The 13,999-nt window shown below is 49.6% G+C and overlaps 4 protein-coding genes across 4 annotated transcripts; 3 read left to right on the top strand and 1 right to left on the bottom strand.

Annotated features, from left to right (window-relative positions):
• Positions 1-4,351, bottom strand: AA0111_g12840 (hypothetical protein; the record flags this gene model as incomplete). Its single annotated transcript, XM_028646871.1, has 3 exons — positions 1-497; positions 620-767; positions 839-4,351. Coding segments are annotated over 3 exons (4,158 nt in total), but the record flags the coding sequence as incomplete, so codon positions are not given.
• Positions 4,352-4,926: 575 nt separating this feature from the next.
• On the top strand, positions 4,927-5,661 carry AA0111_g12839 (hypothetical protein; the record flags this gene model as incomplete). Its single annotated transcript, XM_028646869.1, has 1 exon — positions 4,927-5,661. One exon carries the CDS (start codon positions 4,927-4,929, stop codon positions 5,659-5,661), a length of 735 nt encoding a protein of 244 aa, XP_028499554.1.
• Positions 5,662-6,126: 465 nt separating this feature from the next.
• Positions 6,127-7,949, top strand: AA0111_g12838 (putative lysosomal cobalamin transporter; the record flags this gene model as incomplete). Its single annotated transcript, XM_028646868.1, has 2 exons — positions 6,127-6,685; positions 6,736-7,949. 2 exons carry the CDS (start codon positions 6,127-6,129, stop codon positions 7,947-7,949), a joined length of 1,773 nt encoding a protein of 590 aa, XP_028499555.1.
• Positions 7,950-8,629: 680 nt separating this feature from the next.
• On the top strand, positions 8,630-9,181 carry AA0111_g12837 (hypothetical protein; the record flags this gene model as incomplete). The annotated part of the gene is made up of 2 exons (XM_028646867.1): positions 8,630-8,733; positions 8,785-9,181. 2 exons carry the CDS (start codon positions 8,630-8,632, stop codon positions 9,179-9,181), a joined length of 501 nt encoding a protein of 166 aa, XP_028499556.1.
• Positions 9,182-13,999: the final 4,818 nt, after the last annotated feature.

Genomic DNA, 13,999 nt, shown 5'->3' with positions numbered 1-13,999 from the left:
CCCCCACCTCATCAACAAATTCCCATCCAGCACACCCCTAGCCCCCGTACCAGCGTCCCAACCCCCTTCACTCGTCGTTATCCCATTGATCGAGTGATCCGCAGCTCCGGAGCGGAAGGCGCGCGGATTGAGGGAAGCAGGGGAATCGAGAGTAGTTGCGAGAAAGGAGGCGAGATTGCTGAGGCGGCGGTAGGAATCTTCTGTTAGTGGGGTGACGAGGGCGAGAGTGCCTGATTGGGATGTGTGTAGGATTTGGTGGAGGAGAGGACTTTTTGTACTTCTGGGTTTGGGCGCAGCAGGGGTGGCGTTTTCATTGTCGTTGTCGTCATCGTCGTCTTCATCGTTGTTGTTGTCATTGTCCAATGGGTCCTGCGTGAAGGTATCGGTTGTTGATGGTAGGGCGAGGTGGGATTGGACGAGATGCAAGGATGTGGGGAAGTGGCCGGTGTGGAAGGTGGATTTGTGCAACAGGCGGGAACCAGCTTCTGATTTCGGATCTGTGACGCGTCAGTGATTTGTTGTTTAGGGGAAGGAAACAGAGAGAAAAGGAGATGGAGAGACGGGATAGAGAAGATGGCGAGGTAGTGAGCACCCCATCGTCCACCCAAGAGGAACGTACTATCGGGATCAAACTGCAGCACTTGCAAATTCATGTCCGCATCCGCAACCACCAAATGCAACTGCTGATCAAACGGCAAAAACTCCACCGCCATGGCCTCGAGGTTATGCTTTGACCTTGCAAAGAGAGACATTTTGTACGGTTCTTCCTGTTCCGGTTATTAGCACAGTAAGTTCACCATCTAGTCGTCGATACGACCTAAGGGGAAAAAAAACTTACAGTATACCCCGTGAACCAAACCCCTCTCCACGCATCCGCCATGGCCAGCATACCCGTTCCAGGCAGATTCTTCAGATCCGTGACGTAGCACTGCATATCCATAAACGCGACGGGAAGCAACGTCCCATCTTCCTTGAGTCCTCTCACCATGCATTTCTGTCCCTGAGCCATGATCAAAAACCCTTGTGTTCCCAGCCCACTAACCGCCGAAACAGCCCCCTTGACCTCATCTTTGACAATCAATTTAAGCCGCTTATTCGTTTCCGGACGGTCGGGCTCGGGCACCACGGTGATGACTTCGAAAATGCGAATGCACCCCTTGGTCGCGAGATCTTCGCCGTGCACAATCGACGTTCCGACCGCGACCAAGTCTTTCCTCTGATGACTCTGTTCGCTGACCTCGAGATTGATCGTGTTGATACACAAGACGACTTCCTGGGGATCGAGCACGTGCGTATCGATTATCGTCCAGGATTTCTCGTCGAGAAGCTTGAGCACGCCGCGTTCGATGGTGGGTTTGAACGACATGTCTTCCTTGGGGAGGTCGTAGTGGTAGGTTTCGCTGGGGTCGAGCTGGTATTCTTCATGTTGGCCGGTGCCGACAATGTAGAGACCAGAAGGATGGTAGGCGAGGGCATGGACGTCTGCGTCCATGGGCATGCGTCGGGTTGCCCATCCGAGGTGTCCGTAGTGCGTGTCGGATGGGAGTTGCGCGATGCGGAGCGTGTCTGTAGAATCTAGGTATGCAAAGCCACGAGCGCAATTCGCTGTGTGGAAAGACGTAAGACTTTTGACGGGCTTACCGCTGAGACCGATGACACGCGGTGCGCTGGATGACTCCTTGAAGATGAAAGCAGGCGTTGTGCCACGCTGGAAGACGGTGCTGTACCCGGTAATGTCGGTGATGGCTGATAGTGTGCTTTCGAAACCTCTGTCTTCTTCAGAGCTGGTGTCTTCGATATATCGTGGGACGTGTTGTTGACTTAGCTTAACCCAGCGGAGGTTTGTGGTCCAGAGATCTGTTGACGATCGCGACGGAGAGTGGAACGCTTTGTAGATGACGAGGTTGTCGTTTGATGTCCTGATGATGAGGTGGGGAGACTTGCTCGTCGCATCGCCCAGGTCAGCGGCTAGGATCTCGGTGATGGTCGCTTTGATTGCGCTGCGCTTGGGTACATAGTCCAGGGCCAGCACTGGTGGGAGAAAACTCAGGGCTTCGGCAACGTAGCACGGTTTGGATAGGTCTGACATGGCGAATACGCGCAGTCCGCCTTCTGGTGTTAGCAGGAAGGCAAAGACTTCTGTGAAGCTTGAGGATTTGAACAGACTGGCAGACAGCCATTGAATCCCGGACAACCCTGTTGCTTCAACATCTTCCAGCTCGCCATCACCTGTAGCCTTGAATATCTTGACGCTAGAGTCTTCGCGGAGGATCAGTAAGTATGGATCCGCGAAACTGGCGTTGATGACGGCGAGTTCGTTGCCACTTTCTTCATCTTCCATGGGAAGAATCTGATCCATGTTGAGTTCGGAATCGTAGGTTCGGACCTCTGTGCGCATGACTTGGACGACCTTAGTGCCCTTGGCCAGAACCCCTACGTCCATGGTGCTCCCCTCCTCCCTTTCAAAATCACCTTTATCGGTTTCCGACAGTTCATCGCCATTCACTTCGTAGACAACCGTGCTTTCGGTACCGTCGTCGCTGGTCCTGCTGACAACAAGATACTGATCATAATCTACATCACTCGCCAGGTTCGCTTCGACATCCTCGCCAAACGCCGCCGTGACATCACCGGGAGCTGCCTTCCTCGCATGTACAGCCCATACGCCATGCGCAGATGGAAGCTCCATGGTGGCAACACTGATAGGATGAAGCTCGCGGTTCAGCGCCGTAATGGCACCAGCCTTGTCCCTTCCAGTTGAAAGCATGATTTCACCCTTGTTCAGAGACTCGGTATCTTTGCCGGGGTGCAGAATAGCGGCTTTGATGGGCGCTATACTGGGTAAGACGTCGTGGACACGGAAGGTATACGTGCCTGGCGCCGTAGGTTCGGACACAGCGGCCGTAATTTTCTGGACTGCGGGTGCTGTATCGTTGTAGAGGTCGTCTTCCATGTCGTCATCGCCGTCCTCTTCATCAGACATGTCTTGGTCGGAGTCGGCGTCAGCAGTCGGCTGCTTACGGCGGAGTTGGCTGGACGTGCCAGTCCAGCCTAACATTACTGATTCCCCGTCTTCGCTTCCGACAAACAAGCGGCCGCGACCCAGATTCGCTGTGCACGATGCAGAAGTCTTGAGGACATGGCCGCCGTGGTCTGAGGATACGGTTTGTATGGTCATTCCTGAGACGGTTCGGCCGTCGAGCGTAAATGTAAGGATCAGGATGTGCCCGTTGTTGAGCACAATCATCACATCACCAGTATCCTGGGACAACAGCTCAACCTGACATGCTTCCAGCCGCAACGCCAGATCAGACTGGTCGCTGAGGGGAAACGAAGTGCAGGCCTTGGCGAACTCGTTGACAGCCACGCCATTTGTCTTTCCTCCCTGGTCAACATGTATAATCTCGTTGGCTCCCACCAACAGAGCGCCACCGATGGGAGACGGTAGGGGGACTACTTTTGTGATGTCATAGGGCAGTCCAGAGACTGAGAGAAGGGTCGTGGACGCCTTTTGTTCGAGGTCGAGCGTAAAGACGGAATAGGTTAGGATGTCTTTGCGGTGGGCGAGCAAGGACGGGGCGGTCTGACGCGAGGCGGCGACAATGCCAAAGGTGGGTTCGCGGTACTCGTGCAGGAAGGCGAGATGAACGGGGTGTGTGAGGGTGGGGTCGAGGTTGGTGAGTGGGAGGACAAAAGACGAGGAATAGGGCGTCTTGTGCTCCGTTTTCAGGGCTGTCTCCTTGGGAGCGTCGGCATCGGAATCATAGTCATCTTCGACGAGATCACGCTGGCGAAAGGGCAAGATGGCGAGGTTGTGGGTGCCAAACTTGAGGGCGGCGCATCTGCTGCTGGGGTCTGCCGTCAAGAAGTTGTACGTGTCTTTGAGATCAGCGGACCAAGGTGCAATGCCGGGCAAGTCTGGGTTCTCATAGTAGTGTATTGATATTGTATGGAGGTTGTAGCTCTCCGGGTCCCACTCTACCAAACTGAGCTTTGCATCCCGAAAGGCCACCAGCAGCGCCTCGCCCTTGCTCTTTGTATTGAGCGCTTTTACGCGTGCTAACGATATGACTGTGCCGGCAAGCGGGAATTCCCCGACGAGAACAAGCTTGGCCGTGTTCTCGGTGCGCTGCAATGGCACATCGGCCGCCTCTGTGTCGAGGTTTGCCGCTGCATTCTCCGACTCGTTCCCTCCGCCCGGCGTGACCTCGGTGGTGGTGGATTTCAGTTCGAAGATTTGGAGGAGCGAGTTCTTTGCGACGACTAGGTTGTTTGATCTAGAGTGCAGGAAGGGGAGGTTGATGGCATGGCTCACGGCCGTGGGCGGGGCTATTTCAGTGTAGCACTGCATGATGGGGGTGGGGGATGAAGCTGCCGGCGACACTTGTCATGGCAGTGGTGTGGGTACAGCGGTGGTGAGTGTGGTGAGTACGTTGTGAGTACGTGGTGGGTACAATTGATGGCTGCACGTCGCGTCAAAGAGCTCTCTCTACGCGCTACCGTGCACGGTCCAGATAGCGTCCTATCGTCGCTCACGATAGCTACAACATCGTCTCCACCACATATGACTATGAATAACAATGTTGCAGCGCAGACAGAGACCAAACGTACAGTGGCAGAGGCTCAGCAGCAAGTACGCTATCCCCAAGAGCGACTGCAGTGACAGCCAAAGAGTCCAACAAGTATCGCGATACGTCAGCTCACGAAAAGCGCTCAACTTGCGACGCAATCAGCAACAATACTTATAGAAAAGAATACACTTTCCTGAACAACGTCCATCAACTCACACTGCTCCATTTGAACATGCCATCGCGTGTCTACCAAAGAAATCGATACCCAAGAGGCGGTACGGCGCTCAGTGATCGTATTCATCGAACCAAAACACATGTTATCCCATTCACAGATCACTCCGGGCGCGAAGCACTCATGGTGTTCGATGGCTGGGTGTCCTGTCCGCTCCCACCGCTTTTCAGTTTCGCCATCTACTTCACACAAATGACCCTAGAGACTGTCAAGCCGGTTGAGCTTCTCAAAGCTATCAAGCGCGGAACGCCATACGACAACACAGGGTGTCCGATCCGTCTGGAAATCTACTTTCTTTCTGCGTCCGACGTGGATAGCAGTGCTGACGACGAGTGTATTGCTCATTATCGCAAAGAGAAGGCCGCCCGGGGAGATTATACACGTCAAATCCAACATGTCGAGGAGACCGCACAGGAAGATTATACACGTCAAATACAAGATATGAAGGACTCGGCCTCGGATGATGATATTGAAGAGCAGCAGCATGGCAACGACCGAGCCAAACAACTACCTGGTCTAGTGCCTAGCTATATCGATTATCATCTCTGTGAGTATTATCACGGAACTATCTTCCATTATCCAGGCGCAGATTGGTCCACAGACAAGCGTCCAGCACGCCGCATTAAATTTGATAGAATTTCCGAGGAGGAATATGATCGCGTAACGGAGGGAAATGATGAATTTCATCGCATACATCCGGTAGAGGTTTCTTCTATGCCGTTCCAGGAGAGCGACGCTACTTATGAGGGAGAGACATTTGTGGGCATAGCTATGTTTTACGCTGCACATGGACCAACGGAAAACGAGACCAATCACCCCTGGTCAGAAGCGCGGGACCGAGCCTGGAAGTCATGGTGATGACTCTTCTGTTTGCACTTGTTTGCTCTGCGAACCGAAGGAATCTACTCAGCAGTAGCTACATACCGCATCGAAGTCATTTAGAAAATGTTCCGTTTATATACACGATTATTGATGTGTTTGCAGATCGTGCTCCACCAAATTGTATATGCTACAGTCATTGTCTGCGAATCCCTCATCTTAAGAATGTACAAAAGTAACAAATCGTCCAAAAAAAAATCCTCGGAATAACCTTGCCCAAGGCCGAAACCCCTACGCATGTCGCGTCAAAGAGCTCTTGCGCGATTCAGTCTAGCGCGTAGAGAGCTCCAGCAGCTTTGACAGGGATGTGGGCAGCGCTAACTATACCGGCCATGATCGACCAAGGTTCCAGGCCGCTAGACGTCATGCCCAAACATGTCGGTCGCAACCTGGAATCCCCTCATCTCAACCACAGCTCAGCTCAAGTGATAGCACGCTGTCACCATGGCGCTGATACAGACCTCGCTCATCTGGGTCGCCTACGCCGTGGCCGTGGCAATCCTCTTCCTCATCGCGTCCACGTTCGTCTACGTCTACCAGAAGCCGCGCGACCGCGCCGCTGCCGTCACCATCGTCTGCATCTTCACCACACTCGCCCTGCTCGCGACAGTTCTGCTCATTCCCGTCGATGTCGCCCTCGTCTCATCTACGTCCAAATCCAGTCTAGGCCGCAAAAAGGATTGGGCGACACCTGAAAAGGTCGACAGTATCGTCTACACGCTGCGCATCGTTTACTACACGCTCTACTCGCTCGACGCGATTCTCTGTCTTCTGGTCATCCCGTTTACCTACTTCTGGTACGAGGAGTATGATGAGGATGCGGCCGAGCATGGCGAGCAGACGGCTGGCCAGCGCATTGGAGGAGCGCTGAAATGGACTCTTGGCTTCCTCATCTTCGTCGTCGCCATCTTCCTCGTTGGCTTCTTCGTTCCCTTTGCGAAGCAAGCCAAAGATGACAAGCGCCTCGATCTCGACTACTTCAAGCACCTGCTATCCGAGAACCGTAAGCAGCAATTCTTTCATGTCCCCCCTCGTGTACACTAACCTGTCTAGATGGCGAACGCGCCCTATCCTTTGGCCTCGGCTTCCTCATAACCGTCGGCACCATTCTCTTCGTCCTCTACACCGGCGCCGGCATGGCTCTCCTCCCCGTCGCCATGATCAAATCCGCGCCCTCCGTCTCAGCCCCTACCCTCGCCGCCAACACCGCATCCCAGCTAGAGAGCAACCGCGAGCGCCAACGCCAGCTCGAGGGACGCAACGAAGGCAGCCAAAACGGCCTCGACAGCCGTGACCGCCGCGAACTCGAAGCTCTTGTCCGCGAAGAGCGTACTCTCATCCGACGCGAGCGTCTTGCCGCTGAATCCTCTGGCCAAGACCGCCATTGGATCGTCAAAGCGTGGATAAAGACGGAAGCCTTTTTCCGCCCTCTCAAGCTCGTTGGTGGACTCATCCTAATGGTCTTTGCCCTTGTAATCTTCGCCTCCATGCTCATCACTGGTATCGACAAGGCGAAAAACTCCATTTGCGGCGCCCACTGCGGCTACATCCTCGGCCACATCAATATCTTCCAGCCGCTAAACTACATCCTCGTCAAGTCCGCCAAGGTCTTCCCCATCGACTACATTCTATTCCTTCTGCTCGTCCTCTTCTTCTTCTCCGCCTCTGTCGTTGGAATCGCGACTGCCGGTATCCGCTTCCTGTGGGTTACCATCTTCAAGATCCGCAAGGGACACACTTCGCCTCAGGCACTCCTCATGGCTACCGTCTTGCTGACACTCATTACCCTCGCCATCAACTACTCCGTCGCCATGGTCGTTGCTCCTCAATATGCTACCTGGGGCCCGCAGACGTACTGCGACATGAAGACCAACAGCCTCGATGAACAACCCGATTGCACAGAGCACAAGGACCTCATCAAGTCGTGCAGCGAACTCGCCACCAACCCTGCTGCCCAGCAAGTCTGCACGCCCTCCGTTCTATCTACCTTTATCAACCGCGTCACGATCAATTTCCCCTTCTTCGGCGTCGTCCTCTTCTGGGCTCAGTTCGCCTTCTTGGGTGTTTACCTGGTCGTCTTCTTGACTACGCTGTTTAAAGCTCCTAGTCTGGATCAGGAACAGATTGATCGGGATCTGGAGGAGGAGGAGGAGGAGGGTCTCTTGGCTAGCACGGGACGGAGGTTCGGTGCTGCGTGGAGTGATGTTACTGGTCGTGCTAGGAAGCCGGCGGGCTATGGCGCGACGGAGAGGGATGAGAGGATTTAGTTAAATAGTGAGGACGGGAGGATAAATGAAAGTGTGTGTTTGGAGAATGGGGGTTGGAGGTTAGGTTCGGGGTTTGGTCGTCTGGTATATATGTTTGTTGATTTCCTTATTGTTTTTGGTTTGTGCGTTGGTGGATTTTGTGTTTCCTTCTTTTTGCTTGCTCTCTCATGTTCTGGCTCCTCAGTTTGTATGATACCTCGTTGTGGCTGCTAAGCACGTTTGCGAATACATGATCAAGTACGTTGGCGTTTATATGTTGGTGTTGTGATGATTGACGGGTGTTGCTGGATTACTCTTCCCGAAAGGTGTGCATGCGTTTCATCACATTCTCGAAATATAAATTACAGTTTCAAGTATCTTCGTGCCGTGGTCTTCTTCTCAATCACATGCATGAGAGGTCTTCTCAACGATGGTGATACAGGTGAAGCTGTAGGGTTGGGTGGCTTGTCGTTTATGTATGTTCAGTGAGCAGTGAGACGTAACAACAGCATGGAAATCTGATTGTTCACTGGTGACGCGAGTTGACCTTTCTGACTTGTTACCTACGTTGGTCAACCCAGCAAGGAAGGCGCGTCTCGATTGTCATTATTTTTGTCTTGGCATCACTCGAAAAGTCTCCTGAACTGGTCTACGTTCACATTACTCTTCCACTCTTTCTGTCACTCACAGACTCCTCTGTCATGAGCAACAGTGTCTCTGAGAACACCGCGTCGCCAGGATCTGGTGCGTCTGAAAGGCAAAAGCTCGGCGATCAAGCTCAGTCGCGCGAAGCACTTCGCCAGATGTAAGAATTCCAGCTTGTATTGCATGTATCTACAGCTAACGATGATAACAGAACTGAGCGAGACGCCACTAGCTCTCCGCTCTTTCGCCTTCCTGCTGAGATCCGAAACATGGTCTTCAACCATGTGTTCCAAGACGAGCGTTACTGCATCGGTCCCGGCTACTGGATGGAGGACTACCCCAGCCTTCGCCGTAACTTAAGCCTGCTTCTCGTTTCTCGTCAATTATATCACGAAACAGTATTATTGCCGTACAAGCTCGCAGTCTTCCAGCTACTATATCATAGCTACGAGCATTCAGTATTGCTTCATTTAAAGGGATTTCTCCGGGGACAATCAAAGGCACAGATCGAAGTCATGGTTTGGGTCGGATGCTACGATAGCCTTTACATGAAGATGGCGGTGATGGGAACTGGGGTGTACTGGGCCGCAACATTACAGCTCACATAGCCGTCATGGCCTTCTGGTCGACAGACAGCGAGTGTGGTAGTGATTGGCTGCTAGCTGTATTTGGCCTTTATATGTGAGATCAGAAGAACTGTGGTGCGCTCCTGGATACTATAGAAATTCAAATACATGGTCATAGGTTCTAACACTCACGTTCACCTTGAGCTACTGGCAGCAAGGACCATAATCTTGGCAAAGTCTCTCTCACTCGTTCGCTCTTCACCCACCCTCCTCTTCTGTTCCATTACCTACTCACCTTCTTTTCTTGCAAGAAAGATCGCCCACGCTTCCGAATCTACTACTTCTCCATCAACACATCACACGACTTTCAGATAGAGGATGCTTGACCAGGCCCGTCGCAAAGCTGCAACTAGCAAGCAGCGTCGGCGCGACCCCGCTCAGCGCGAGGAAATGTGAGGTTCTGATTATCTGGATCAACTACTCCATATCTAACAGTTCTTCTTTAGCACCAAGCGCAACGCCATCGAGTCTCCACTTCTGCGTCTTCCCCCCGAGATCAGGAACGGTATCTACGCCCACGTTTTTGACAACACATGCTACTACTTTCGGCCCAGCAAATGGCCCGGAGGCACTCCCGTCGTCGTCAAACCTTACCAGACCGAGTATCGACATCCAAACCTGCCTCTCGTTTGTCGCCAGCAGACTTGTCAACAATCAAGCCAGCTTGATCGCTATCAAGCTGGCGCATCAAGCTGGCTAATCAATCAAGCCAAGCTAGAGTAGAGGTACAAATCAATCAAGCTAAGCTGCTGTAAGCTAGCTTAATTGTTTGGCTTAATTAGCTTGATTAGCTAAGGCCTACGCGTGAGGTTGTTAGGTTTGCCGTAGCAGCGATTACACGATACTTTTTTAGTGTTAAGGTTAGCAACTAATATACAAAAAAAATTCCTAACAACGCTGTATATATATATATATATACAAAAAAACCTTACGATAGAGCTATTACTGCCGCGATTTAAATACAGCAAAAAAAAATCTCCTAATACTACAGTGTGTTGCTAACAGCTGCCTGCTTCAGGCGACTGTAGGCAACACACTATAGCACTAGCAAGTACAAATACAGTAGCTATTATACACCTCTACTACTGCTTGCTAGGCGTAGTAGAGACAATTATAGGCCTAATATTACTATATATATCTATAGTATTAAAGTTATTGCTACAGGTAAAGGTAGATATTGTAAATAATAAAAAAACGCGTTGTTTTAACTGCGCAATTGTACAACTACAACACAATATTTACAGTATATTACGCTGCGTATCTTACAAACAGACAACTATAATTTAATTGCTGCTGTTAAATTTAATTAATTGTTGCGTTGTTGTAGTTGCTTTTAGTAGTTACAATAGAAGGTGCTAAGCAATACATCTCGTGCTACTTAAGTAACTATCTTATATTGTAACTATACAACTCTGTATACACAACGCCACCTACAACACGTACTTTTTAGCTGTATCACGTACTGCCTACGCGCTGCTGTATTGCCGCTAGCTTTCTGCATTTATTGCTATATCCTTGTCGCAGTTATACCGCAGAAGAGACGCGCTAAAGACGCTGTTACAGCGTTAACAACAAAGCGTCCTAAACCTACACCTAGCAGCACCTACAGCTAAGCTATACCTATTAAAAGCCCTTAATCGTCACCTCGTCTGTCGCCCTATAAAGCCCTAGTTAAAGCGTCTTAGGTATTAAGTTTTAAAGCGCAATTGCGCGAGTCGCAAATAGAGGAGTATATTAACCCACCTACTAAGGGTAGCGAGGAGGCAACAATAGCAACTAGCGAGTCTAACAATACAGCTTTAGACGAGGAGTTAGAGGATAACTTTAATAGCATTAATTAAGATCGTCTCCCTTAGTTTATAAAGCTTATAGCGTTACAGCGTTACAAGAAAAGCTAGGTCTATAACTACAGCTAGCGCGTCGCGCTGCGAAGCAATCCTTAACGCATATATTTCGTATGCCGCTATTATTACAAGCATAAGCTTATTAACCTTAGCGTTACGAAGGTATACAAAACAACAAACTTAACGTCTTTTGCCTATTAACACCTTAGAGAGAAGAGACGCAGCTATAGCTACTAACTACCTTACGTAACAGCTCGTTCTACAACAATAAGTGTCCTCTAATAAGTACTTACTAGCAATTAGGTTAGCTAGAGTATCGCGAACGAGCTCTCTAGCTTTAACTCCTAGCGCTTTTAGCTTAACGCAGTTAGCTAGCTTATTAAAGCTAACCTCCTACTGTCTACGTTTAAATCGCTAGCTTTTTAACAATTAATATCGTTAGCTAACGTCTAAGCAGAAGCAGCACTGTAGACGTCCTACAACAGCGTCTCTCGTTACGTTATACGCCTGTACAACTACTTACAGCCGCAAGTTGTTACAGAACTATCGCAGGCACAGAGCAAAATACACATAAGTTTTAACAGCTAGACAACAAAGAGTAGCAAGCGTAGGTTCTTAGGTATCGTTGCCTACTACGTTAACAAGCAAGGCGATATTGTAGACTTACCTATCGCGCTGCTATAGTTAACAGGCGCCTACAGTAGACATAGGATAGCAAAGGTTGTTATCTAAACGTTAAAAGAGTTTAGTATAAACGCTTAACGTATTAGCTACTTTATACTCGACAACGCAAGCAATAACAACACCGCGATAGACGTAATTGCGCTAACAATAGGCTTTAACCTACGCTATCGCCGCCTCTGTTATAGTCCTTATACAATTAACCTTGTTAGCTAAATACTCCTCTAGAGAGAAAACAGTGCCTTATACAACAATAATACTGCTAAGATTACTGCTAAAAGCAAGTATATAAGCGAGTAGAGGCGCGATAGGCCCTTAGGCGTACTCTTAGGTATTATTAACTATATTAAAACACTACAGTAATACGCTCTTTTTGCTAACTTTTAGCGCCTTGCCTATCGCGAGCTACTAGCTAACGTACCTCCTAATAAACGCAAGATCCTTAAGCCTGTTAAGCCTGTTATTACACGCTAGAACTCCTTCTACTCGTGCTTTAAGCGCGCTGTACAGCTTTAACTAGCAATTAACGCGTACGCTAGCTACTATATAAAGCGTATACAGGACGAGGATACCTACGCTAAGTTGCGGCGCAACAAACTGCCTTACGCGCTACACTAGATAAGATTAGACAGCCTTACAACGCACAATTAGGCAGTAGTTACAGAGTATATAAACGCTTTAAAGCTGCTAAAAGCTGCTACAAAGCGCCTTAAGGGGCGCAGCAACAGCAAGAGGTTTAGCTGTATCGCTAAAGTTATCCTAGTATTTAAGTATATACTTAACTACTACAAATCGCGCGTACTAGCTTACAAAGCTGTTAAGTATAACGCCTACAACAAGGCGCCTAAAGACTACTTTGCGATTAACATGCGCGCAGCGTAAGCGAAAGCTAGCGAGTATTACTCTAAATTAGACCTATCGCCCGCCTACTACGCAGCTACGATACTCTACCTATATTACTAATTGTATTGCGACAAATCCTAGGGTACTAAGAAACCTAGCTAGCTTAAGTCTAACAACCTTAGTTTCCGCGGCTTGTAGGCTTAATACAATACTAGTTAACTAGCTGTACAACACCTAAAGGTACTATTAAACAATATAGACAACGCAATTAACAGCATTATTAATCCTACAACTGCTAGCAACAGCGACAAGGCAGCTAACAACAAGTATACCTAGTAGAAGCTGTGCGAGCGGCAGGTAGAGAAGGGCAGCGAGTACGCTAACAACCTAATAAAATACTAGTTATTAATGCGGGATTGCTATTCTCAACTTAGCAAGCTTGCGCTTAACGTACTGTCTATCCTAGCGTCAAGCTGCGAGTGTAAGCGTATGTTTAGCAAGTTAGGTGATCTCCTAGAGCCTCGCCAACAAGGTATACAACTACAACTTCTAGCAGCAATACAGTGCGTACAACAGTAGCGTACAGCTAGTCTAGGCGACGATAAACTCAACAACAGAAACTCTATAACTAACAATAAGATAGAGGCGTTGTACAGCGTAAGCGCGTAGGACGTTAGAGACAGCAGCAATACTAATAGCGATTCAGAAACTTAACTCTAAAAAAAGTCACAATATAGCTAATACCACCTATTTGTATAGCCTTAAAAACGCTTTAACTATTAAGCTAATTAAGCTAAACAATCAAGCTAGCTTGTTTTAACCCACCAAGCTAATCAAGCTAAGCTGAAGTAGAGGCACCCAACAATCAAGCCAAGCTGGGGTACCCAGCTTGCTTGGCTTGATTGTTGACAAGTCTGCGTATCCCAAGAAGCGAAGGAGGGATGCCGTCGAGCGACCTGTGCTGAAGACGAAGATTGATAAGGAGTATAAGTGAGTTGCAGTTGCAGGCGTGGTGGGTGGGTGAGTTGAATTCAAGTGCAAGCTTTCTCTTCGCAACATGCATGACATCCCTGCGGGCCGCTTTGTGTGGAACAAGAAAGTTTGAGGTGGTTGGGTCTTGTGATGCTGTGGCCTTGTGCGGATTCGGAGTGGTTAAAGTGGATGCTGCCCTTGCTTCACACCTTGACTAGGCTCTTTCGGTGGGCACTTGCGGGTGGATAGGTTACCGTCGGTAGCGGTATGCGACAGTGTCATGTGTACATGGAACGTGTACATATGAAACGTTTCTTCCCAGCGCGGTGCGTGAGAGCGTCTACAGAACGTCAAGTAAGAAACATATGCTTGTGAAGTGACCACCACATCGGTTCCAAGATACCCCTGTACCATCCCGATCAAGCAAGGAGATAACATCCAACAGACACCGACACAACCA

This window comes from Alternaria arborescens (genome assembly GCF_004154835.1).
Source record: "Alternaria arborescens strain FERA 675 chromosome Unknown contig_116, whole genome shotgun sequence".
Taxonomy (NCBI): Eukaryota; Fungi; Ascomycota; class Dothideomycetes; order Pleosporales; family Pleosporaceae; genus Alternaria; species Alternaria arborescens.
Note: the sequence above shows the minus strand (reverse complement) of the source record. Positions and strands in the feature narration are given on the sequence as shown.